The following is a 25,535-nucleotide window of genomic DNA, read 5'->3' as shown; positions in this document are numbered from 1 at the left end:
CGTTGACAGCGCGGGGTAATACAACAGCGAAAACATCTGTTTCCTCCACGGACAAGAAATGGACTGTAGAAGAAAAAAGCCAAATTGTACTCCAATGAGAACCACCTCAACACCTCAGCTGGCCAAAACATAATATAAATCGCCTAGGAGCGAAAAGAAAAAAAAAACCGACAACATCCGCCACATATGTTTAGAGGGTACGGAGAAATCGATCCCAAAACACGCATCTTTGCTCTGTTCCAAGGCGACTCTTTTTTTGCCCATTACGCAACCCCGCTAATGGAGTTCACAGAGAGAGAGGCTAATCCGACAGATATTCTCCGCCTTTTGGACAATGTCTAAATGAACTGATGAAAAACCTGAAATTTGTGAACATCGAATCTCTAGTGGCGTTGTCGTCCTCTGAAGAATCAGCTAGTCTTCTCCCCGCACCCGAAAGAGCCACCGATTAGAGGTGCGCGTGAGTGTGTCATTCGTTTGCGGGATGATTAATGACTTCTGGCAAGTACCTGGGCTGAGACGCTGGGCACAGAAAATCCCTACGTGTCCCCCTAATACTGGTGGCAGCAGTGCAGCACATTATAATGACTGGCAAGGTCGCTTGCCATAAATTTCTTCGCTGGCGCTGATGGTGGGTGTTTTTGGTAACAGATTTCAGTGCCCACCGTTGCTAATGCTTAGGCCACGAATAGCACCGCTTTTATGTGCAGTTGTTGTCACAAGAACCACACTACAAATTATCCGCGCACACAAAAAAACCCACACAACATCCGCTTCCTTCCGGTTGGGCTTTAGTATCGCACACGCACGTATGACGTAATTTCCACCCGATTCGCTTCGTTCAAATCGAATCGCCCCAGTAAATGTCGATAGATCGCATCTAGCAACAATCGGAGGGACGTGAAAAACACTTAGCAAAAGGACAAGCAAAAGATCAATAACAAGCAATACACACACTTGCGCTGCTGGGTGGAGAGCTATTTTCTTTTCTCCGTGAAACGATGGCGAAAGTCAATAAAGGAAAGTAACTTTATCGTCTTGCTGTGGTTGGTGGTGGTAACAATCCTGTAGATCGAGAGCTTCATCCATCAATCTAGCATCGGTAGCACCGCATGCGATGAAAATGTCCATTGAGGTAAAATTATGTTTAGGCATTGTTTTTATATGGTTCAGTTGGTTTCCTTCGTAATATGCGCATGACAGGGAAGTTTTTGCACCCGAAAAGGTGTAAACAGTTAGATGATGAAATCTAGCCACAAATAGGCAAACGATTCTTTCCAGCTTCTGTTAGACTTCCACAAGCCAGCTTTTTATCGTCTATTTGATACATTTGTCACCTCTATCGGGTATGGAAGTTTGAGTTTCTGGTCGCTTTTTTGCATCTCCTAGAAACTAGTTGTCACATCACACAAGATCGTCAACAGCGCAGCACGAGCAGCCGCTCTGGCAACCGTCAAATGATCGCCAGTAGCGCGCTGCACATTGATATGTTTGGTTTAATGAACTCTCGAATGCACGCTAGACATATGACCACAAATGCCGTCGCCACGTCGTTTTAACTGGTGTGTCGATCACTCGATGCCATGGTGTTCAATGTGGGGCACGTCCTTGCACTCTAGTGCTTCAATCGTCTCCACTAACCGCAAACGCCGCGTCTCCGTGTGTCTCGCTCGCAAACGGGGTGTAATATTTCCGAGCAGGCCGGGTTAAGAAGAAAGGATGATGAAAAGTAAGAAAAATGGTCCCAAACCACCGCGCAGTACCTCGTATGATGACTGACACGTTACGATGCGGAACAGGGCGGGTTCCCGCGTGTCAGCGGATCCGGTACGAAGGACCAAAACATGGCGGACATTTTGAGTCGCTAGAAACTAAATCTAAGGTAGTTTTTTTGGCTTTTGATTTGTGTCTTACTGTAATGATCGAGATTATTATCATTACAGAGCATTTTTAAATAATAATTATACCTTTATCCATACACTTCTTCAGTTGGTGGACCGTCTACTAACTGAATCTCGTTCTATCTATCTCTCTTGCTCTCCCCATAACCGACAGTGAGGTAGGAAGCTTCGGTTCTCGATTGTCGGTTGGAAGCAACGTGAGTTCAGTTTCCGTCAGCGTTCCATACACCGCATCCGGCGGTTAGTAAACAGCACAAAAATAGAAACCACAGCTCTCCTCTGCCCTCATCTCAATCTCTTCTTCTCTTTCTCACTCGTCACAAATCGGTACAGTTCGGCACGGACGCGAGAGAGCTAGTTGGTAGCGGGTTTCTAGAACGAAACCGAAACCAAACCCACCCCAAAAACTGATTTCTTCATCCCCATTAGCACACACGTCCGTCTTTGAACGTGCGTACCACCACCACGGTAGTATGTGCGTCCGGCGTGGTGTGTGCAGTGGCGCATCCTCAGGCTGCATAACGAGCGCAACGCCCAGCCAGGCCCGATGTATGCTCCCGCGAGATCCCTGACCATAGAAGCGCGCCGGTAGATGCTCGTTGGAAATGCGTTGTCTTATGTAGGACGGATTATGCGGCGGTTCACGTTGAAGCATACATTTCTTTTCCCCCTCGGAGCAACCGCGTTTGCTTCCACTCTTTTCTCGACGAGCGTTCGCGGGTTACGCATGCGTAACGCTACACACCGCGCGGCCTGTTACCGATACACCACGGTTGTAGTGATTCTGCTATATTTGTAACAGATTCTGGCGTACGTGTGAGTGTCTGAGCTGCTTTTTAAAAAGGGCTTGACCTATTTTTACCACGGGATATTAAATCAATCAAGCAGCCAGAGGTGGGGCATCCGATTATTCGATCTTTAGGGTTAATTAATGCGTGTTGGTGTGCAGCGCGTCCGGCGTTGATATGTTGTGAAATCGAGATACGTTTGGCCCAATTCTGTGCGTTGTAAAGCATTGTGTACTATTTCTATGACAGTTGCAACTGCAAGAGGATTGTTTGGAGCCCATTTTCATCACATCATTCATCATGCTTTCCTGTTCTTCGACTCATTACTCGCTCTTTTAATTACATTTTATAATTGAATCGCTCAGAAAACAACAAACAAACACTCACACTGGCTCATCTTGCCTCGACAGATAAATAAAAAGAGGTCATCTCCACAGGGATCCTTCCTTCACTCTCTTCTTCTAACGCCCAGCGACACTGTTCCCTTGAAACAGCCCTGTAATGGTTATCACACACAGCACAAAAAGCTCTCTTTCTCCTTCTCTCGAGTACAAAAATGAGGTGACCTAGTCTTGAAGTCCTGACGCACCTCAGTATTTGCAAACTCACACACTTACCAACAGAAACCACACAAAAACAAAGACCGAAAACAGTACATTCATTGTTGTTGAGCCGATTGATAACCGTGTGTGGGGGCCACACAAAACCAATCGCCTGGCGGCCCCAAAAACCGACGCCGATAAGACAACTGTGCCGCCATTTTTACACATCCCTCTCCTTCTTGTGCAACATAGTTACTGGCGCCCTCTCCCCGTAATGTCTCTCCCCATCGAGTCGATTGGCCCAGATGAAACATTGCGGCTGCTTCTGCGAGACCAAAGACAACGAGAGGGCGAGAAGATTCCATCGAACAAGGGAAAAAAAAGCATCACACGATAGCTTAAAAATAAAACCAACACCACTCGATTGGAGTCTCTATCGCACGTTGACGCATCTCTCTCGCTGTCCGCGTGTGTGTGTGTGCGCGGATGGGAAATTCACCCCCAAAAAACATAACACAACAAACCCCGGCATTGAACAACAGAAGGGAAACAACAAAAAACAACAACCGAAATATTCGACATTCGGCACACGATGATGATAATCGCACACACTAGGCCAACACTCCTCTCGTACGGTTGACCGTGAGTCGTGAAGGGGCGCCCCGAGGGGGTGTGCGATATGATGCAGCGATAGGGGGGAGGGTGTGGGGAGTGGGTGCCCGGTGTGGCAAAATTGTTTCAAGGCCAAACACGGACCCGGTGTCCTCCCTGTGCCGCGCGCGCACGCCGTTCCACTCGTTTCACGCGCGCGGAATTCTATCTGGCGCACCCGAAAGCCGTGACTCCCCCCCCTCCCCACCATGCATCATCCCCCTCACAGACCGGGTGTCTCTCTTCGTTCCGGGGACCCCACGGAATCGGTCGAGCAAATGTTTATCATCGTAAAAATGCTGTTTTATTTCGTTCCTTTCCGAACACGTCTCGATCCCGCTCCCGCTGTCTATCTCTCTCTCTCTCATTCGCTCTTTACTCCATACCCATGAGGGTTGGCAATTTGAGATAGTGAGTAGAAGAAGCACACACAGACACACACAACAGGGCATTAGTAGTAGTAGTAGTAACGCAGGGTCCTCTACATAGCGTTTTGTGCGAATTATGATCACCCCCACACGAACCCCACACCACGACGCGACCAGTACACACACCGAACTTGACCCCAAAAAACAGAAACGGGTCTCGCCGTCTGCTCTCCCCTTCTCCCCCTCTTTCTATCAGTTCCCTTTTCGCCCCTCGCCCGTACAAGCGACAAGTGTGGTCTGTGGTAAGGATTAAAAAAACGTCGCAAAAAAAGAGCAACCCACCACCCCTTCCTTGTTGCATCACCACTGCTGTTGCTGCAGTTCCATTTGGGCCCAGCACACACTCCCGGCGATTTGTTCTCTGTATATGTGTGAGTTGGTGGTGGGTATTTTTAAAACATTTTACCCAACACCCCCCGCTCGAAAAGAACGGGGAAGCGGAATGATATTTTGTTGCACTTTTTCGGACACTGTGTGTGTATGTGTGTTTTTTATCGCACGCGGCTGCATTAGAAGACGACGTGCACTTTTGGGGTGGAATGCGCGCGCGTGGGATGGCGTTTAGTGACAAGCGGAGTGGGGGGGTTGGGGGGGGTTTGGGTGGTTGTAGAAACTGCGGCGAATAGATAAAACAACAACGCAACAACTCTGAGACGCACATGTGCCGCGGTGCGGTGGCGAGCAAAGTTCGACGAACCTTTTTTCTCCCCTCCCGAGTTGTGGTGCGCGGTATAGGGAATCAGCGATTTGCATCCCTCCGGGAGCGAGATGTGTGCGTGTGTGGCAGTTTCAAGAGATGCCCGTCGACTTTCATTTTTAAATGCGCAGTTAGGCTGAAGAGCTTCGGGTTTAAGTCAAGTTTTAAAAATGGCATAACAAATAATCTTTTCCGGTTGCTTAAGGTGCAGCGAATTTCACAGAAATCGAGCCAAAGCTTTAGTCCTTCGAACCGGAATTACAAATGGCATCAAAATGGCTCATAGTTTGAGCAGAACACGTGATCGTGTTAGTAGTATTTAATTTGCACAGAACAACTGCTTTTGGTCCTTCGAACCGGATTGTTTTGGTCCTTCGAACCGGAGAATCGTACTCACATTTCAGAAACCAATCAGCATGATCTACTTTTTCAAGCACATTCACCACACCTTCTAGTAAAGGTCAAGAAACTATCAACTACCGACGATGCACTAGAGAAGATCATGACCAAAAAAATAAAAAAACGTTCACCAACTTGAGCACGCGGCTTGGGCATTGAACTTTATCACCCTGCTGGTCGTCTGCTCGCTGCCAAGATGACCGAATATACCTGCCCGGTTTGTTTCGCCTGCTCTGCGCGCCTCCACCACCCTCATGCATGTGTATTAGTTTTTATTTTACCACGATGCGTCACCCTTGCTGAGATAGATGTAGAGAAGCAAACAGAGATAGAGAGGCACACAACAACAACAACAAAAAACTCAACAGCGCGCAAATTTGGCCACACGCCAAATGATGCAATCGTGTGCAATTTGCCGGCATCAAACGCACCACCAGCAGCAGCACCGGTATTTGATGAGCGGAATTTTTAACAAGCCCATTCCCCGGGTGGGTGGAGGCCCCGAAAACAGAGGAGCCCGTGGTGTCTGTACACGGGCAGTAAATTAAGGGCGGCCGGGCAGGACCTTCGCGCTGACAAAAACCTTGACACAGAAAACGGCAAAGGAGAGGGTACAAAATGGATGGTGGGGGGAGGGGGAGGGTTTGCGCGTAAACAAGCGTACAAAAACCGATGCAATTTCCCTCCTTTCTTGTGGAGCTCTGTTTTTGAGGGGCTTTGATTAGTTTGTGTCAATGAACAGTTTATGTTTTTATATCAAGCGACTCTTGGCGATGGTTTGGAGTTCCGCTCTAATAAAGTCCCAAGTGTTACACTGTAACAAAGTGTGTTTTTGTGATGGTTTTTTTTCTTTATCAGCATGCCCAAAGCGACACCTGGGAAGCGCGGTTCGATCCGTTTCTTGGGCTGGTCGGTTGTGGTGGGTGCAGTGGTATGGCACTCCCACCCATTGGCAATTTGTTACAGTGCCACGCCGCGCGCGTTTTATGCCGATGCCCTTGAAAAATGCGAACAAAAACAAACCTGTTGTTACTACCGTGCCTGCGTGTGTGTGTGCGTTGATTATAGCGACAACCAACAACTACGGGAAATGGGTAGCGTGAACTAGGCGGACGCACACACAGCAAGACAGGCCACCTGATAATGGATTACCAGCGGCAAAAAGTAACACACATTTACCGGCTGCCAATGGAATGTTGGTGACGTTTGGCAAAAGGAAGGGAATAAAAATTACTCACGGCCATTGGGAGGAAATAAAGTGTCATTGTTTTGTTACCTTTTTTGAGGCTTTAAATGATGAAAATAATAGCGACCAAAAGTCGCATGTTTCAAGCTGCGCTTGGGCAGGAACATCACTTTCACTATCTAGTCCTTCTGCATAATGCCCGTAGCTTACGGTGTTTCGTCTTACATCCCCTCTTCCTTGACCTATAAATGCACTCGATCGGCAATATCGCACCGTCGGGAGTCTTTTCCCAACGCAAAGTCTTCAATATTCCAACAGCAACCGAATGAGGGTAATCATTTAATCAAATTCGCTCAAAGCTAACCTCATTTCAGATGCGCCCTACCACAGGGTCGGTCGTGTGTGTTTGTGTGTGCAGCACACAATAGAGTAATGACAATAGGGCGACACGCAGCGGGCGACCCAGCTAGATCCGGTGTGGCGCCCCAGGAAGCCGCACCGCAACCGTGGCGATGCAATGACGCTTCATCAAATTGATTGATAAGTTCGACGAACGGCCAGAGGCTGACGGTGGTGGAGGGAATTTAAACGTCGTGGTATCATTGCGCCTGACACCTCCTACTCCCACGGCGGGCTGGGTGAAATTGGGGCTCCCATAAATAATAACCTTCCTGGAGAGCTAATGGTCGAACGGTTAGCATAGCGATGGCGCTAATAAAACATCTCATAAGGATTCCCAGCTTCCGGCAGTTTGGTGGCAGCTTTTATTTCACGTACTTAGAAAACAAACAAACCCTCCCACTGGCCTCGAAAGGCTAAGTGAATAGAAGAAGGCACGAAACAAAGAGAGAGAGAGAAAAAGCACCCCAAAACAAACCGCTTCTGGCCAGTGTCGATTGACCTTAAGTAGGGAATACACTTAGAAGACGAAAAAAAACGAAACATTCCACCGCACGTTATCGGGGTACGTTTACTTAATCGGCCTTCCCAAACACACCACGCCAGCGAAGGCAACACTACTAATGAACCTTGAAAGGCCGCCCTGCTTCAATCACGGCAACGAAGGCGCATCGCTAAGCTTCGCTGTCCGAGCGCGCGCGAGAGAGACAGAGCAGTGCGGGACACACCGGGGAGCGATGATAGTGTGGCGGACAATTTCTTAGAATCTTCTCGAACAATAACTACTAGCTTCTACTTCGGTGCTGAAACAATTACCACGCCACCGCAACTTCCTGCACGCATTACGAACTAAGGAATCGATTCCGAATTTCGCTTCTCTGCCGAGTGCATAGCCCCCAGGGGGAAAACAAGGGTTGCTCATTGTCAAAGTGCAGTGACGCACACACGTTCTGTTTTACATCACACCACACCACTGAGCGAAAAAGAAATCTCTGCCTGACGTTGCCTGACCCCGAAAAATATGTCTCAATGAAGTGTGGAGCGCCGCCACACTCCGAACTTCGATAGCAGAGAGCAGCAACTGTATGGTTTCTGTGTTTTGATAATCATTTGCGTGAGTGGGAGCAGGGAAAGGGAACAAAACACATCATGTGTAATCGGGTTGCCTAGGAAGAGGCGACACACACACACTCCTACACGCAAAGATTGTGAATAACACCAAACTCGCCCGTCTATGTTTAAGTGCGAATTGACTCTGACTTTGCTATGACGGCTGACCTAGAAAACGGGCATTGATAATCTCGCGCAAGTGTCGGTTTCACACACTGTCGGCGCATGACATCCACACCACCGTGGCTACGCAATGCGTGTGAGTGAACTGGGCCGTCCAGGGTGGACAGATTAGAATACAAACACAACTCCCTCTCCATTAGAGTGTCGTATCAAAACACCAACGCACATACACACACAGCAACTCTGGACCGCATACCAGTTGGAATGGGTATGTTTTTGATGCCAGGCAACATATGACCAAACGTCCCAAAAAAAAAAAAACGAAGCGAGTCACTGAGATGATGTTCTTTGCACGGTTCCAAATTGAGGTCAAGAGCAGATTCGTCAACTAGCGAACCGGCTACTACTGTGTCGCCTGGTCCACACTGTTGGGAACATAATTTACGATCAATTTATAGCCCACCTCCAAACGCCGTCGAGAGTACGACTAACTTCGAAGGAAACCAGGGAAGATGTGTTTATGGGAAGACTCACAAACTTGAAGCCAACAAGCAAGCATATTGACTTCAGAAGATGTACCTGACGAGGAAAGCGCACCTTACTGACGAAGTTGAAATGTCACTGTACACACTTCAGAGTGTCTTGCAGTGTGCCAAACAGAGCGGAGATGCAGTGAAAGAGATAGTGTGAGAGTGTAATTTATTGGAGGCAATAAAAGTTGACACCGATGTTAGCCGATGCTACCGAGAGCACGAGATTCGATGGCGTCTAATTGATTTCCACAAAGCACTTCAAGAGCTGTCACATCTAGAGCGTGCTCCTTAGAGCACGAACACATCTCTATCCCAAAACATTCTCATAAACGCATTAAAATATGACCATCTATTACAACATGACATGACGCTGTAGCGTGCTGCCTCCACCAGCTGTTGTTTTATCGGAAAGATCCGGTGAGGAAGGTTGCCCCCGTTGCACACCGGACACCGAGATGCTTCATCATAGCTCCATTTGGATGGACACGAATGACGTGCTGCCTCTGCCTACACATGATGTGACGACAGTCGTTCGTCGTAACAACATAAAAACCTTTGGCTCGCACACAACCGCCTCCCCGAGCGAATCTAGGTCAATGAAAGTAAGAATCGTCGAGAAGGTACAACAGCGATGCCGGTGGAATTCCCCAGTACACGCAAACGGATGTCGGATCACTTCAAGATCTTCGTATCTGCGTCTGAGAGATGCCTAAAGGACCCGGTTTCCGATGATGAATCTCTCATTCAAGGATGCGAAATTTGGCCCCAAAAATCCCAACAATGATTCACGGTGGCCGACAACTTACCTGACGATATCGAGTTCACCGACTCGCTGCGCGGCGTGTTCATGATCGTGTTCTGTATGATCGAGGGCAGTGGCGGGATGATCGTCTGCGAGTGGTTCATACCGTTGATCAGATTGCCCACGAACTGATGTATCTGGTTGGTGCTGGCCTGGTTGGCCCCGTTCGGGCCGACCGAGCCGGGCCCGAGGCCAATGCCGTTCATCATGCCGTTCAGATTGTTGCCACCGTTCATGATGCCGTTCATGAGCAGCTGGTTGGCGGCGACCGCTCCACAGCCACCGCCGCCGAGATTGTTGTTCCCGTTCGACAGGACGCTGTGGCCGTTGTACGCATTCTCGTCGTAGGCGCCCCACAGCTCCAGATCGTTGTACTCTGGCGAGCCGAGCGACGTCGGTGACATCGTCATGTTTGGGGACATGACGAGCGCGGCCGACGAGGACGTCACTTCCGAGCTGCTCTCGTCCAGCATGCGCAGGGCGGTGAAGCCACCATTGTTCGACCACCTTCTTTTCATCATCTTGCGGGCCTGTTTTGTTGGTGAGAGTTGCTTACCCCTTTTAGAATCCTTCTTAGGCTCTCTTCTTATCTACACTGAGGTTACACGTTTTGCAAGAATCGCGGCGTTCCTTGTTTTTCGATTCGATCCCGTATCCTGCAGGATCTCGAAATTCTTCTGGAGCCGTATTCTGGAGGTACTCCAATAACGGGGGGGGGAGGAGAGGTTTATTGTTTGTACCGTAGGTTAACGCTGTATATTGAGGTCGAGACGTTGAGGTTGAGTAGCGAGAAGGTGTTCTACGCTTCTTCTAGCAAAGATGCCGCCCAGAAACCCTCCCGCTGCAATGCAAAGGCCAAACAGTCGAACCAGGTCGTTGTCTTCACTTGTACACTTGTCTTCAGAATGCTCTCTCCCGACACTTCACTTTATATTACAAGAATCTCCTTGGATATCACTACTTCTGATTATATTTCACACTCTGCCAAGCCTTTTTATTCCAGAGATGTATTTTCACTTTGTTTAATAGACTCTCTTCACTCGTTTGGCTCCACTACTGCTGAAATAGATCCCAGAGCCTACTACGCAGTAGGAAAATAATTTACACACACATACACGCACGTTCGCCACGAATCACTTAACTTCGGTCGACACAGCAGGCGATGGCCATGTTCTCTGGAGCTGCTCTGGGAAGCGTTGGATCACCGCACGAAACGGACGGCGTCACAGATTGCACCGTGCTGGCGTTCCGGACCTCCTGGAGGCAGCTGTACCGTATGATTCTGATTGGTTGGCTGTACAACTACTGCTGCTGCTGATGATGCTGAATAATAACTGCACTTCCCGAACTGTTTCATGCTGTCCCTTCCGGACACGCTGATGTTGCACGGAACGGGACACGCACTCCCGATATTCACAACCGCATACACCGATCGTTCGTTGCGCGTTTTGGGTTTCTTCCCGTTTGAACTTTACAGCACTGGAAGTTTGTTTTTGTTAATCTCTGTTGGTTTTAAAATGCACATTGCCAATGCGGCCACCGGAGAAAAAGAATATTTTAAGGAATGGTTAGTTAAAGCAGTGCGTTCAATGACCCTGGGATACCGTTGCCTTGCACCCAAGCCCCGTAACTGCCTGATGTGTTTCTGAAACCTTCTTTGGTATGTTAAGAATTGACATTAAGATCTTTAGACTTTTTCGAGACTACCGATAGAAATCAACCAAGTTTCAAATCATCCCTGACAGCCGTGTCTTACGACCCTGCATGCCCTCCTGCTTAGTAGGTTGCCGGGCTGGGCAACATTGTAAAAGCCCGGCCACGTCCAAGAATGTCACTTAGGCTTTGTGCCCTTTTTGTCTCGCTCCCGGTCCCGTCAATACCCGGAGTTAGTCGTCTCAATCAACCAAGAACCTTCCGGACCGGGGAACCGGTCTTGGGACGACGGTTTGCGCTAAGAGCGACCAGGTATTCTATAATTTGCCTGGAACGAATGCCCGGTTGAATAAGAACAACCTGTACAAGTGGACACCGGGGCCGCACGGAGCTTGAACACATTTCGGACGTCACTGGCAAACGCAACGCAGCCTCAGGTGCTGCATAGGTGAGTGTGTGTGTGTGTGTGTGTGTGTGTGTGTGTGTGTGTGCTGGAATTTCCCTTCACTTTTCTGATACAAAAGCGACAGGATATTTTTGTTCCCTCCGCTTTCGTGCCATGATTCGTGAAACAACCGCCGCGCGGAGATTCCGGTCTCTCCTTCGGGCAGGGAGCAGCAACGCTTCGGCTGCTTACAGTGCAAAGTGTTTCCATTTTTTGCTGCTGCCTGTGCCTGTTTGTATCGTTCATTATCCTGATTGTTGCCTTTTTCGCATTTGGCATTTGGTATTTGCTCTACCTTTGCTTGTTTGCTTCTTCCCCCGTGTATGAAATTCAGCACAGCAGAGAGGACCTTAGAGACTCTGGACCGAATTGCCAGAAGATAATATCGACCGACAACAACACAAAAAAAACCCCGATACCTGTTGCGAAGGTATGTACCTGTTGCTTCCGATCGGTCCAGAAGTCACACCGCGAGAGCCGTAGCTACACCGAAACGTGTGTGCAAGAATGTAAATGTTTTGCGGTTCCAGTTTCGACTCAATCCGACGGTTCGTGAAAGCGCTCGCCTTGCCCGCCGAGGGCAACAAGCACACAATCTTCGATCTAATTTCGGACGATCGGTGACTTTGCTCGGCGTAATCACCGCCACCGCCGCCCTGCTGGACGTGAAGACAATCGCCTTGTGTGCCCTTCGGTTGGGCGAAGCGAAACAAACACGGGAATAAAGTTTCCCCGTCCCCCGTGGGATGTCAGCGGTGGGCCCTGAACGATTCTTATCAGAGTCGACCGTTTACAAAAGCCCCCGGAGCGAAACTAGGCCAACCGGTGAATTGATAAGCGATAAGAGATACTAGCGCACAGGAGAACATGTGCGGTGGTTGGGACAAAAAAAAACGGTATCAGTTTGGGGAGAGGCGGGACTGAAGTCAGGACTGACGTTAGGGGAAGTCGGGCACCTCCAACTCTTAGGTTCAACCAAACTAGTTCCAACAAAGTAACAAAGATGCCTACGGTTAGGCCCTGATGGCGATGGCATGCTCATGGCTGGAGTTAAACTAGCAAGTATTTCCCAAGGGTTTGAAGAGATTGCAAGATAGTGCAATCCTTGTCGGTTACTTAATCATCTGCACGCAAAACACAAACCGAGGCTGAGGTTATCGTAACCTCATTAGGGAGGGCAGTATGTAGAAATCCGGGATCACAAGTATAATAACCTATATTCCAGATGGTTTCGTGTAAATGAACAACAGATCTTGATCGTGTTCATAATCATCTATATTGCATAGATCAGAATCTATAGAAATTGCCGACACATGAGCTCCACATGTGTCGAAACGAATGGTACGAAACGGTTCATCTATATTCCAATGAACGACCTAAGGAACGTAGAAAGCGAGCGTTCTGTTGCACTTCTCTGTCCCCTCCGTCAACTGTATGCTCCGACGGTATCGACAAAGTAAAGTGTCTTTTCCGTGTTTGTACAGTGATTTCGTCGTCGGCCACCATTAGGCGTCATCAAAAGCAGTGGAAAAGATGCATCGATTACTGATAGCGCAATGACACGGGAATCTAGCATGCACCTCCAGTGTGTCGAGCACGTTTCCATCGATGTTCAGGTTCCCGCAGCAAGCATAATAAAGCGTTGCACCACGGTCCTCGTAAGTTCTCCAAACATGTGGAGCAGTTCCGTCCAATTCACCGCATTCGGGCAGATACCGATTTATTAAAATGAACTGCGCCTTTTGCGTAAAACCCATTCCATTCCAACTCCACAGGTTTGTCTGGACAACGGTCCCCACTGCCGTGGGGTCAAATGGATGGTTGTTGTTTGCTCCGTTTCCCCGTACACATGTGAGCTTCACACTAACACCCCACCGGGCGAGCGAAATTGGAGTCTTCCGACGGAATCTTAACCACGATAGCACGATGGTCAACTATGGAACAGAAGACACACAGCGAGAGAGAAAGTGAAACAAGTTCTCCCCGCTCCGACCAAAGCGGCATAAGTGCAATGACGATCGGAGATACTGGGGCGAGATGCATACGGACGGCGACGGCGTCTTGGGACGGCGCACTGCTGCAACCGCTGCCGTTCATCAAGGTTGCGCGCCCGAAAGCGAAAAGGCGCGTTCAAATATCCCACAGAACGCGTCCCCGCCCGTCGCCGTGTGAAGGAACGCGTTCAGGGACAAATATCTAGAGGCAACGGCGATGAAGACGATATTTGTTTCCACTGGTAAATTGTGCCGAACCTCCGCTGACACGCGGTGTTGTATCTGAGAAATGGAATCTTTACTTAACATTCCACTGTGACTATCAAACTTGAGGGTATTACATGAGGGATGACCGGAAGCATCGAACGTTACAATCCAATTATCCGTAATTTTGGAAAACGAATATCTCAGATAAGAATTCTGTGGCAAGTTGCAATGTCCATTAAGTTCCAAAGTTATGTACATTGGAGAGTGATCTTCTATCTTCTTAGAGACTTTTGGAGCAAGAGGTCAGAGCTTCACGAAAACATCGAGAACATCAGTGTACGACTTCCCTTGGGCCGATTCCACCCCAAGTGCAGATGTCTCAATCAGTCGTCTAGGTTGAAAATAAAACAGTTGAATGAATTCGCAAGCCTCCCCAATTGAAGGCGATTCGTGGCTGCCAAATTGGATAACGACCGGTATATGTTTAGAAGGGAGAGCAATAAATAAATCGACATCTCACTGCGACGGACGGCCGTGTCTCGCGTAGCCTTAGGCTTCAACTATTCGCTGGGGGAGTCGTCGAGCAAGTGCATCTCTTTGTCCAATAACTCTGTGGACATGTTCTGAGCTGCAAATTATTCCTGGAGAACATCCCCGTTATATCTTATAGTGTTGTTATAATCCTTTTCTTTACATTTCGCTTCCCACTCTGCAGAGAGACTGCAGATACATCAACCTCAGCGGACGGATGAAATACGATCAATGCTCAAGTGTATGCCATAAATGTGTCCAACAGGAGGCGCACGGTGTCATAAAAGCTTCACATTCAAATCACCAATCCCGGAGATGTAGCAAATAGTGTAATAAATAGCAAACGATCGATCGATCGCGATGGTATGCAAGGCTGAAAAGCACACGACACGCTAACGAACCAACCAACACCTTCCCGGGCGCGTTAACCAGCGGGTCAAATTTCTACGAAGAATTCCAAACTCTGGAGGTGCTATAAACCTAACCAACAACAGCTCTATAAACAAAACAAAAACCCCGACTCCAGGTGGTTCGTTCCCTCTATTATCTATATCGTCCGGTGGGAACGGTGCTCACCTCACCTGGATAAGTCGGTGAACTTTCCGAGGACGCCACTCGAACCGTGAAGGACACGTGGGATCGGATCGCACCGATGGTCCTCACTCAGCCCTTGCAGCAGGCATGCACGCTGTGGGCATCAGCGACAGCCACCAAGTTCATGGTCATCATAAATTGCGCTACTTATGCTGCGCGCACTGTTCCAGCACGGTCAAACCAGTACCAGCATAAAACCTCCAGTTGCCTCCCGATTGGAAGGCCAGCCCGCACCACCACCCTCTGGACAGGAGACACCGGTGGTGCAGAGAACGTACAACCCTCGCACCCCTCCAACAGATAAACACGCAACAAGCGCTGCCAATGTCCGACCGTTGAACTTTTCGTGCAGAATTCCATTACACCGCTGCCTAGAAAACGGTTCCCGAGCGCGTTTGCAATGGATATTGTTTTGTTTCCCTTTTCCGAAACGACTCCCCTATACCTTCCTTAACCTTTGCGTGCAATGGGGAGAAGGGCAGAAGTTCTCTGTAAAGTACACCCGACACTCCCGGGTTCTTGTTTGCAGTGAGTTTGCAGCCCCGTTTGCACAAAAGTGCATCACCTTGCACATACAAAGGGGAGAGTGCGCGCGCCGGGAGGTGGGTCGCAGCGTTATAAATTAACGCTAGAAACGCAAACTACTATGACACAGCGATCGTACGGGGGAGAAAAAAGCCGCAAAGGCGGGTTTCATTTTTCAGACATTCGTCACCTGCGTTTGCCTGCCGCTCGGCGTGAAGGCGTGAAAGTGCAAAAAACTCTGCGGGTGTTTGAATATTCGATGAAGTGCTGCTCCTAGGGCTGCTTCCAAAGACTGCGACTGACTGACTGCGGTTGCCCTTTGCGCCTCAGAGGACGCGGTCGTGAGGGTTGTTTGTGTGTTCCACTTGTTGAACCGCACAGGGAGGTGTGCTCTGTGTTGTGCCCGCAGTTTTTTAGACTCCCTATCCTTTCTAACCCTCGATTGTCGATGGTAGAGTCAGCGTTGACTAATCAGGCGCCCTCCTCTTTTGAAGAGTGAGACAGTTTAGATCAGGGCCCAGGGTCATATGGGGACTCACCGCAGAGCCAACCTTGCAGACACTCAAAAGGGGGTAAAGGAACACGGTTACGTGACTGTTATGCGAACACCCGCAGCCGTACCAGCAACGGTTAGCGCACGTTTCACCGATGTCTAAACTCGAATCTGATCTTTTACAGCAAAACGGGCCGATGACTACAAAGCTGAGGAATGTATTGAAACGATGGACTGTGTCCAAGACCGTGAAAACCGTTCTATTATTCCACTACTTTAATTCTTACCGTTCTAACCTGCGTTTTTGTGTTCTGGTTGCGTTAAGGTCGAAAATTTACATACAAATTTTGAGCCTCAATAAAATATGATAATCAACCACACACTCGCCCCGCAGCAGCAGCATCCAGCAGGTTCAATGGCTTCTACGGCAGGCGCAGAACCCATCACTCAAACGCTCAAACAAAAGCCGCCAACAGAATCGCCGCACTACTTGCCAAAGGCCCTCATCGATAAGCGACTTAGGCGCTGCCGAATGGCTAGGGATGGTGTTTCCCTCAGAAAATTATGATTGGTGGTACACGAGCACTACAGTATTATGCAAAAATTCGCTGCCACTTTAAATCAGTGACGCGCACACACAATAGAGAAGAGGGCCTCCGCTTCTCTTTCGGCTCATTTCTGTAATTATGGCTAGCGTGTTGCTGATCATCTTAAGCATGCGCCGTTTTGGTCTATTCTTTTGTGCGTTAAAAACCACCCCAAAGACTCTGGTTTTTTGGGGCGAAGAACTCTCGGGACACATAAAAACAAAGCTCCACACACGCAGGTGGTGGGCATAGCACTGCGAGGGGCATTTGTTGGAGCGGATGAGCCGAAAGGAGCCAAACGAAATGGATGATATAAAATTTATGAAAATGTTTGTTTTCTTAGACAGGCAGCAGCAGCAGCAGGCAGTCAAGGACGGTGACTTTCTGATCAGTATTTTTGCTGGAATCCAGTGACATGGAATAGATGCAATCTATAAGCACAAAAATGAGCTTGAAGCTATTTGTTTTCTGCTTAGAATGGTACGGATAACGCTTTATTTATGGTGCACTACTGCTTTATCCGTCCTTGATCGTCGTGGTGTGCTGTGCTCCTCTCGTCCGTGAGGGCAATGTTTTGCATTTTCTCACGACCACACTCGACTCACCAATCTTTGGCTAATCTTAAAAATTTACGCCAAAAAAAAAAGAACATTCAGCATCCAATAATAAAACCGCCGTCCCGTCTTCCCTCTCTCGTGTCACCTTCCTTTCCATCGTACAGTAACGCGTGTGGAGCGCGATCACGTTGTTATGATTTTAGACCCTTCTTTCCCCGTTCTCGCCGTTACGAAAGAAATCGAAACTGCTTCATCTGAAACACACACACACACACATTCGTAGCGGATGGATATCTCTCGCGCGCTGGAGATGGAACCGAGAGTTTTGTTATGCGAGGTTGTGATGCTTTTAGGTTTCAAAGGTTTTTTTGTTGTTTGCTTCAAACTGGTCGAGAAGCATGTTCACGCTAGCCTAGCCGCGGCCGTATCACAACGCCGCTGTGTGTGAAGGCAGCTCCAAAGAAACCGGTTTTTCCCTCCGCATATCCGTAGCATTTTCTTACGCACAAGTGCCACACACCATATACGTGTATCCGAGCGCGCGCACACACCACACCGGGCGCACTCCGCACAGAGACCTATCTAGAATGGTTGCGTGTAGTCGTCTTGCTCGTTAGAAAAGAGACGGAAGGTCAACAAATCAACAGAAAGAGCGAGAGCTGCGAAAACAATCTCAACATACAATTAAACCCAGCCCAACGCGCACCGTACGACCCAGGGCACAGGCGACGAACCCCCTGAGGACGAACTGGAACGAACCGAGCTGAAGACTCGGTCGTTTCGCTCGGAGGCTTCAGCAAAACGAGGGAGAGGGGGCTTTTGTGCTTCGTCCTGTGACCGATCGCTCTCACGTGGTTGGGGGAATTTGAATCCTTGGCATATTTTAAAAAGAAAGAAAAAAATATATAAACGCAAGTCCCAACACCAGGAACACAAATCCTCCTTCATTCTTCGTGTGCTGTAAGATTCTACCTGGTTTGCAAAAGCCAGTCTACCCTTCTCTGTCACGCGTTCACGCACGCAGGTGAGCTCAACATTACGCATAACGCGTAAACCGGAACAGTGTGGCTGTACGCACACATATACAGTTTTCGGTTCTAGCCGTGTGTTTACACGCTTCTAAACATCTCTTGAAGGTTGAATGTTTCCATTCCAACGTTTACCACGCGTGCTTGTATTGGTAGCGTTTGAAACACATTTCGTAATAGACACAAATGCACAACACACAAACACACACACACGCACAAACAAGAGGATTTTTCGAGGTGGTTGTGCGTGAGGAAAGATTTTTCCCAAAATTATGAAATAAAATGTCAGCGCGGTCAAGTGAGGTGAGAATAAAAACAAAAGATTCAAGTTTTTGGGCCGCAAGAGACGAACCTTCCTCCTGCAACTACGTCTGCAAAAAGGTATAATTAGGTAACATTGCTATCAAAAAGAGGTGGAATCTTCTTCCTTTATAAATTAAACCACCAAACGGAAGACTTGTCCAGCTCCGCTCTGAAGCAGGAATAGAATCAATTCTAGCTTTACGATGGAAAACGGAAAACCCCATCCTACACACCGCAGCAACGTGTGCTTGGTGGTGTTGTTTTGTTATTATGTGTGTCTCCTTCTTCTTTCTCTTCTCCTTCGCTGTTCAATCGTTATGAGCTGCGCTTCATGCTCATGTTCATTTTTATGCGCCTCTTGACTTGCTTTCGGGATTTCTCTGTTCCCTGTGCGCTTAGAATCGCTCATCCATCCATCCATCCATCCATTCCACACCGTGTTCTGTTTTAATCTTCATTCCCTATTGCTGTGCACTGTTTCCGTGTTCATTGAGTGTTGTTGTGTGTGTTTTTTGTGGTATGTGGTGTATTACGATGCGTTTTCCTGGAAATTTTATATCATTAGTGATGCAGAAGAGTGAGTAAGAAGAGCAAAGCATGCTCAAAAAAATGAAAAACACAGAATGAGAAGCGAAGACAAAAAAAACGCGCCGCTCTGTGTTAAGCTTTTACGGAAGAGAAGGAAATGAGTTGGAGAATAGGAAGGATGGGCAATGAAGCGGAGGCTCTGCCCATTTTATGTGTGTAGAATCGATTAAAAGAAGGCAATCGTGGGGTTTTTTTCAGTTTTCTTCATCGCAAGCGGGCGGTCTTAGGTTCGTACTTAGATTGGATTGTTGCGCCTTTTTGGGGTGGTAGAAATTGATTTTTTTTTTTTCGCTCAAGGTGAAGGTGAAAAAATCAGTATTTTAAAGTAGAACGAATTCTTTCCCAATCGGGGAGAGAGAGAGAGAGAGCGTTCACAAGCGAACAGATACCAAAACCCAGTTTATGCCTTTGTTTGCCACAGTCGTTTGGTTTGAAATTAGCAAATGAAGCAGTGGTCGAACAACACTCCACAGCGATTTGTAAAGCAATAAACCAAGCGTCTGTGTGTAGCTGTGCCCGATGACAAGGGCCGTAAAGTAAAGCTGGTGCCGACTCTATAAAACATGTAAATCACAACAACTACCAAACTGATGAATGTGTCCAATCCACACACAGCTCAAAGCATCAAAGACGGGCATAAAATTAGAAAACTCTAAACCGTCAAACCAAATAACGCTTTATGACATCTTGTCGCATTTTTGTTTTTTTTTCGTCGCTTTTTGCTGCCCGCGAATCGATTTTGCAACAGGTCCGTGTGGCAGCGTGTGACTGACATTGGAGCTCTTACACGCAATAATTTATGATACCCTGCTAGAACGTTCATCAAAAACGTGTGGTGCGTGTGTGTGAGTTCATTTAAATATGTTTCAATTTTTAACCGCTTCGAGACACCTTCTGGCTTTCGCACGCTTCTCAAGCGTTACACGTTGCTCCTCGCGCGCCGAGTGTCATCCGCAGTTGACCTTAGCTTTTGGCGACAGTTTTGGTGGTGGTAATGGCGTGTGTGTGAATGGGGCGTACCATGACATTGATTTCGAAACTGGCGCGGCAAAAACAACACACCAGGCCAAACTTCTAAACTTGACCGCAAATGCCGGTGCCATAGACGGCGGCGGGGGTAACGTTCGAAACCGAAAATAAACCACCCCCACCACTGTGTGACATGGTTCAATTTCGCTTGGTCAATGTTGTGTGCGAGTTTTCTGTTTGGGGGGTGGGGAAGAGGCAGAGTAAAGAATAATTTTAAATATTGTATCTAAACTAATCAACCCATCAGACTTTCTGCCAAGCGTCCGCAAGTATCCGCAATTTGCGTTACAAGTTCAATCAAAACACACTTTGCTCAGAATCACCAATGCCCTACATTGCCTGCCAGTGTCGTCATAGCATCTTTATGCTCGCTTTTAAGCTAAAGGAAATTCATCTCCAACGATACACCGAACACACGCACGCAACACAATTCGATTGTGTGGGCTTTCGCCAATACAAATTTGCGCTACTTGAGTGGTTTCATCGTTCAGAGAGAAAGAGAGAGAAAGCAAGCTGACTCTCTGCCGGGTGTGGTGGAGGAAAATGCGTCGCCAGGCGCCACCCGGTTTGTTTATCTTGCGGGAAATTGTTATGATACGGCCGGGAAAAGTGAAAGAAAAACGCCCAACTATTGTCGGGCACAACAGTGGGCGCCATTTTTTGGAGTGATTTCTCTTAACAGCAAGAGGGGCTGCATGTTTTCGATAAAGCATATTATTTGTTTGTCCAAAAAGAGTGAAATTGTTACATGTCTGCAATAGCAAAGCTATTTTTATATCACACTGGTTTTGTATTGTTATGCCATATGGAAGGCATATGTGTGTGTGTTTGGCTGTGACCTATTTTGAACGCATTTCCGCAGCTTGAGCTTGCATTGTAAACAATTTTCACAATTTTCTATGAAACTCTACACCTCCGGGAGAAAACCCCTTTCCTCCTCCCCATGGCTTCCCTTTCATTCAGCTTTTCAGTGAAAAACATATTTCTAATTTTAGTCCTGTGTCCCATATTATGCAAACTTTGTCGCGATTCGCCGAAACATACACACGCACACATATTATCCCGAAATTCGGGAATCGTGTGATTCACCCCGTTCCTACCCTTCGCGCGCACAAACGCACACACACACACACAATGCAATTCTTCTCTCCATCACACCTTTTGTTGCGCCCGTCAAATCGAATCCTTGTCGCACACGGACGGTGGTTCCCGTGTTTGGGCCGCGTGTTGAAGGTAAATTATTTAAATTTATTCCCACCTCTCGTCCCCTGCTTCCTGTTTGCCTCGACGGTGTTTGCTGACGGCAGCAGCACCTGCAACCGAACACAATTTAGATGCCCAAAATCTGCTTTGTTGGAGGCCAGCATATTCAAACGTGCGACATATTTAAGCGACCGAACTTATTTTATTACAGAGACGGATGTTAGTTTTGAGCAGCGAAATATTGGTTTGGCACAACGGTTGCAAGGGGAATGTCCACAGTGTGAAAATGATTGAAATAGTTTCTGCATATAGCAGTTCAGAAACACATCAGCAGTTTTTTTTTGTACGGTTTTGGGTTTAATAAACGGCCCTTTTGATAAATTATATTACATCATATTCCACTCTTCTACACAATATTTAACCTTACTCTAATATCATGACACATTTCTCAAAGAAAAGATCAAAAATGCTTCTCAACGTTCGCCTTTTTGTTTTGACAACAACAGCAATCTTGCAGCATAAAAATGCAATTGAACAAAAAAAAAAAGACATCCAACAATTTCGTCAATATTGTCCATCTTTTCGGTCCATGTTTTTCACGGCCACGCACACTCACTCACTCTAACACCCTCCCCTCCTCTCTCCCTTGGTTGTGTGGTTCTTGCTTTCATTTCATTCTACGCTGCCATCTTCCCTATCTTCCCTCTCCGATCTTTGATTGTTTCTCTGGCCCGTTCAATGCACGCACACATACGCTCCCGCCATCGACGGAACCATTTCCTCGTTGCCCACTGTGCCTGCAGTTGCATTAGAAAAGTGAAACACACACACGCACACACACTCAAACACCCATCCACTTGCAGCCACACAAGCGTCGGGTGGGTTTAGAAGAAGAAGAAGAAGAAAAAAACATACGCTGGTGAGTTGCATCTGGGTTACTATGTAACCGATGGGGTGGGTTTGCGCTGCCAGAGTAGTGTTGGTGAGCGGGCATCACACCGCCAGAGGCATATCAAATGCAGCTCTATGGCAAGAGGAAGAAGAGGAAACAAAAAAGCTCGAATCAAAGAGCGCGTGAGTGAGAGCGAGAGAAAAAAACATGTAAAACAGAATCAGGTTCAAGTGCACACACAACGCGGCGGCGGCGGCTGCTGCACTGTTGCAGTTTGAAAATCTCTTGCTCTGTCTCTCTCTCTCTCGCTCCGTCGTTTGCTCGATGTACGAGATGCAGTTTCCGAGCGCACTTGTGGTAGTGCTGCACTGTGCAATAGTAAACGGGCGGTAGTAGTAAAAGTAACCTACTGACTTTGAGCCCCGCACGACAAGATCAAACTCGCTTCTGTAGCTGGGCTCTCGCGTACGCGCTTGTATGTATGTGTGCCTGCGGTGAGTAGTAGGTGGAAGGGAAGCGCGTCTCTCCCTAACACTCGCTCTAACACACGCACACACACACACACACACACACACACACACACACACACAAGCGCGCGGGGATGCATTCTGATGCACTCTTTCCCTTTCACTGGCTACCCTGCTGCTGTCCATTTTACTTGGCTTTCTAACACGGCTTTGTAAGTGTGTGTGTGTGTGTGTGTGTGTGTGCGTTGCGCTGGTCGGGAATGTAACGCACTCGGCGAGGCACACTCAACAACAGCAACTGCCGCTGCTTCTTCTTCTTCTTTGCTATCTATTTTCTAATGCCACGGTGTGTGTTGGTGGCGCGTCGGTGGCAATGTCGGGGAAAGGCCACGCAAGTGAAGCAACGAATGGAAGGAGCAACACACACACAAAAAAAACATGGTCGCCTTTTGGCTGGACTCGAACGCAAACACAATGAGCAGAGTGCCCATCCGCATTTTTGACGATTCGCTGAGGAATGTGTCGGATTAAAAGGTTTTACCAATGAAGAGTTTATATTTATGCGATGCCTTTTTCTTTTTTGTGTGTAGAAGAGTGGAAAGAAATTGTTTTCTGTTTTTTTCAATTAACTTACACTTTTCTAGAAACTTTGTTTCTATTTTCACTTTTGTTTTTTTGCTAAATACAACTCCCAACACTTCACCCGATGCCGTGTGGAATCAAACTGATCATAATCCTTCAGGAAGAACAAACAGAAAATAAAATTTAGATCATCACCAAAAAATTCCACTTCAAGCGAAAGTAAAAGCACGTGCACAAACTGTGTAACACGCGCTTCCTCGTGGCACTTCATACTACACCAACACCAACATTTGCACACTCTTCATGCCCTTCATTTTGTGGCATTTGCCTACATTTGTCAAACTGTTTCAATCTGCTCCTTTTGTTGCAAGCGATCGCACACCTCACACACTGTTGTGTATCCACACGGTGTCGTTTTTACTTTCCCACACTGTTAGAGAGCATCCTTACATCACCACGATCATACACGCGCACCCACACTTTCGCCTTGCTCCACACCGTATTCCACGTAGAGTATTCCACTTCAGGTGCGCGTGGATTGAGGTGATTAGGGATTTAAAGCTACCAAAAATGTCGACCACTCTAAGGTATGCGCCGTGTATGCAGGTGTGTTTGTGTGTATGTGTAGGCGACACACACACGCACAAACACTTTGAGCAACAACAAATGCGGTACACGACGGACGCTTTGCGTCGAGGTGCTGACAGGTGTCAAACACGGGGAAAGCGCGCAACCAGGATACACGCGCAAAATTTGATTTTTTGTTATTTATTTTCGGACGCGACACGCACGCAATCGATCACACACACACACGTTTTGCATGGGAATTTAGCGTTCCTCCGGCACACAAACGCAAACATACACACACTCTGGCCGGTGAACAACACTCCAAAGCAGTGGAGTCGAGTCGATCGACAACGTGACGCACTCTCGCAATTCCAAGCACAAGTGATGATCAAGTTCACCAGCTTTTTTCCGGATCCAACGATCGAGCTGAGAGATTATTCTTTTGCATCTAATTTGCAACGCCACATACACACACACACACGCACATCACAAACGCTAATTGCCGGTGTATTCAAATCGAATTCATTTCTCTGTCAGCACTAAACACTCTATTCTCTGCTCGCTTCCTTATTGGCCACCGTATTCGTGCACACTTGCCAAACCCGCCCGGTTGCTAGTTTTAGCAGAATACCATTGCAAAATATTATAACAATACCTGCAGCACACAATTTTAACCAACACACCTTCTTTCTATCGGGTCACTAATATTTTACAAAAAAACACACTCTGCGGCTCGCTCGATTTGGAAGGCAAAGAGGCGTCTCACACGACACACGCGGCCCTGCCGTTCTGCGTCGAAAAACAACGCCGGGCCCCGGCGGTTTGTTGTTTCCGTGTATAGAGCGCCGCGCGTGCGGTTGTGTTGTGTGTGCGCGTCTCGAACAGCTCGAACAGAAAGCTTTCCGTTCACGGGCGCGCTGCAGCACACGTACGTACGTTTCGAACGCTATTCACCGAGGTACAGAAGGGTACTGAGTGACTGGTCGTACGCCAGCACCGTTCGAGGTCGCCGGTCGGTATACCGCCGCCCAAAAGCCGCACACGGTGAGAGCCGCTCACTCGCAGCAACCGAAGCAACTCACCCCGGTGGTTCGGCGGTGTGTGCGTGTACGTGAGTGCGCGCGGCGCACAGTGAGCACGGTGCGGTGTATCGAATTAGACCATAAAGCCATTTGAAAATAAAGATTGATTTTAGTCCAGCGTTTGCATTTTTTCGTTTTTGATTGTTTAAGTTTAATATGAAACAAATTAAGTATGCAGCATAAGTGAGGAGAAGAATCAGTTTATCAACCACCCCAAATAATGCTTTGAATTTGGATGAACTATTTTATCATCAAAAACCAAAAAAAATTTTTTCAAAATTATAAAACAGCATCAGCTTCAAATTTTAACAAATCTCGTTACAACATTTTGACCAATCCATTCAACCCAGTGTGCAGCATTTACTATTTGCACCCATACAGCCGTACTTGCCGATTTGTCTCATGCGAGACTCACTTTCTCACCTCACGCTAAACTCACTTTCATCTCACGCGCTGAGTGACTGTCGCACGCACACAAATGCAGCGAGGTGCTCGACGACGCTCTCCCTTTCACTCACGAGCCGTTTGCCGTTTTCTTTCCTCTCGTTGCAACACACATAACAGCGCATAATTTCTAAGCAACTGTGGCGATAATGTTGCTGTTTTACAATTTTGATTTAATGATATTTTGAATTGAAGTATTTTCAAT

At 47.7% G+C, this 25,535-nt stretch overlaps 1 protein-coding gene across 12 annotated transcripts in view; it reads right to left on the bottom strand.

The window, feature by feature from the left end:
- The window catches only part of LOC121599732 (ecdysone receptor), a 186,505-nt gene that overhangs the window by 44,630 nt on the left and 116,340 nt on the right, over positions 1-25,535 (bottom strand). The window contains exons 1-3 of one of the 12 annotated variants that reach the window (XM_041927780.1): positions 24,741-24,807; positions 23,290-23,391; positions 9,564-11,062 (exon numbers count right to left, since the gene is read on the bottom strand). The exons of 7 other annotated variants lie outside the window; for them this stretch is intronic. In XM_041927780.1, coding sequence (XP_041783714.1) covers positions 9,564-10,080 — 517 coding nt within the window. In that variant the 5' untranslated portion in view covers positions 10,081-11,062; positions 23,290-23,391; positions 24,741-24,807. Of the gene's footprint in view, positions 1-9,563; positions 11,063-23,289; positions 23,392-24,459; positions 24,808-25,535 lie in introns of those variants that run through there. 4 more of the 12 variants (XM_041927776.1, XM_041927777.1, XM_041927779.1 and 1 more) reach the window with 4 other exon arrangements.

The sequence above is a fragment of the Anopheles merus genome, chromosome 3L (assembly GCF_017562075.2).
Source record: "Anopheles merus strain MAF chromosome 3L, AmerM5.1, whole genome shotgun sequence".
NCBI classification, from domain to species: Eukaryota; Metazoa; Arthropoda; class Insecta; order Diptera; family Culicidae; genus Anopheles; species Anopheles merus.
The sequence above is the reverse complement of the archived record's forward strand: the minus strand, read 5'-3'. Positions and strand labels throughout refer to the sequence as shown.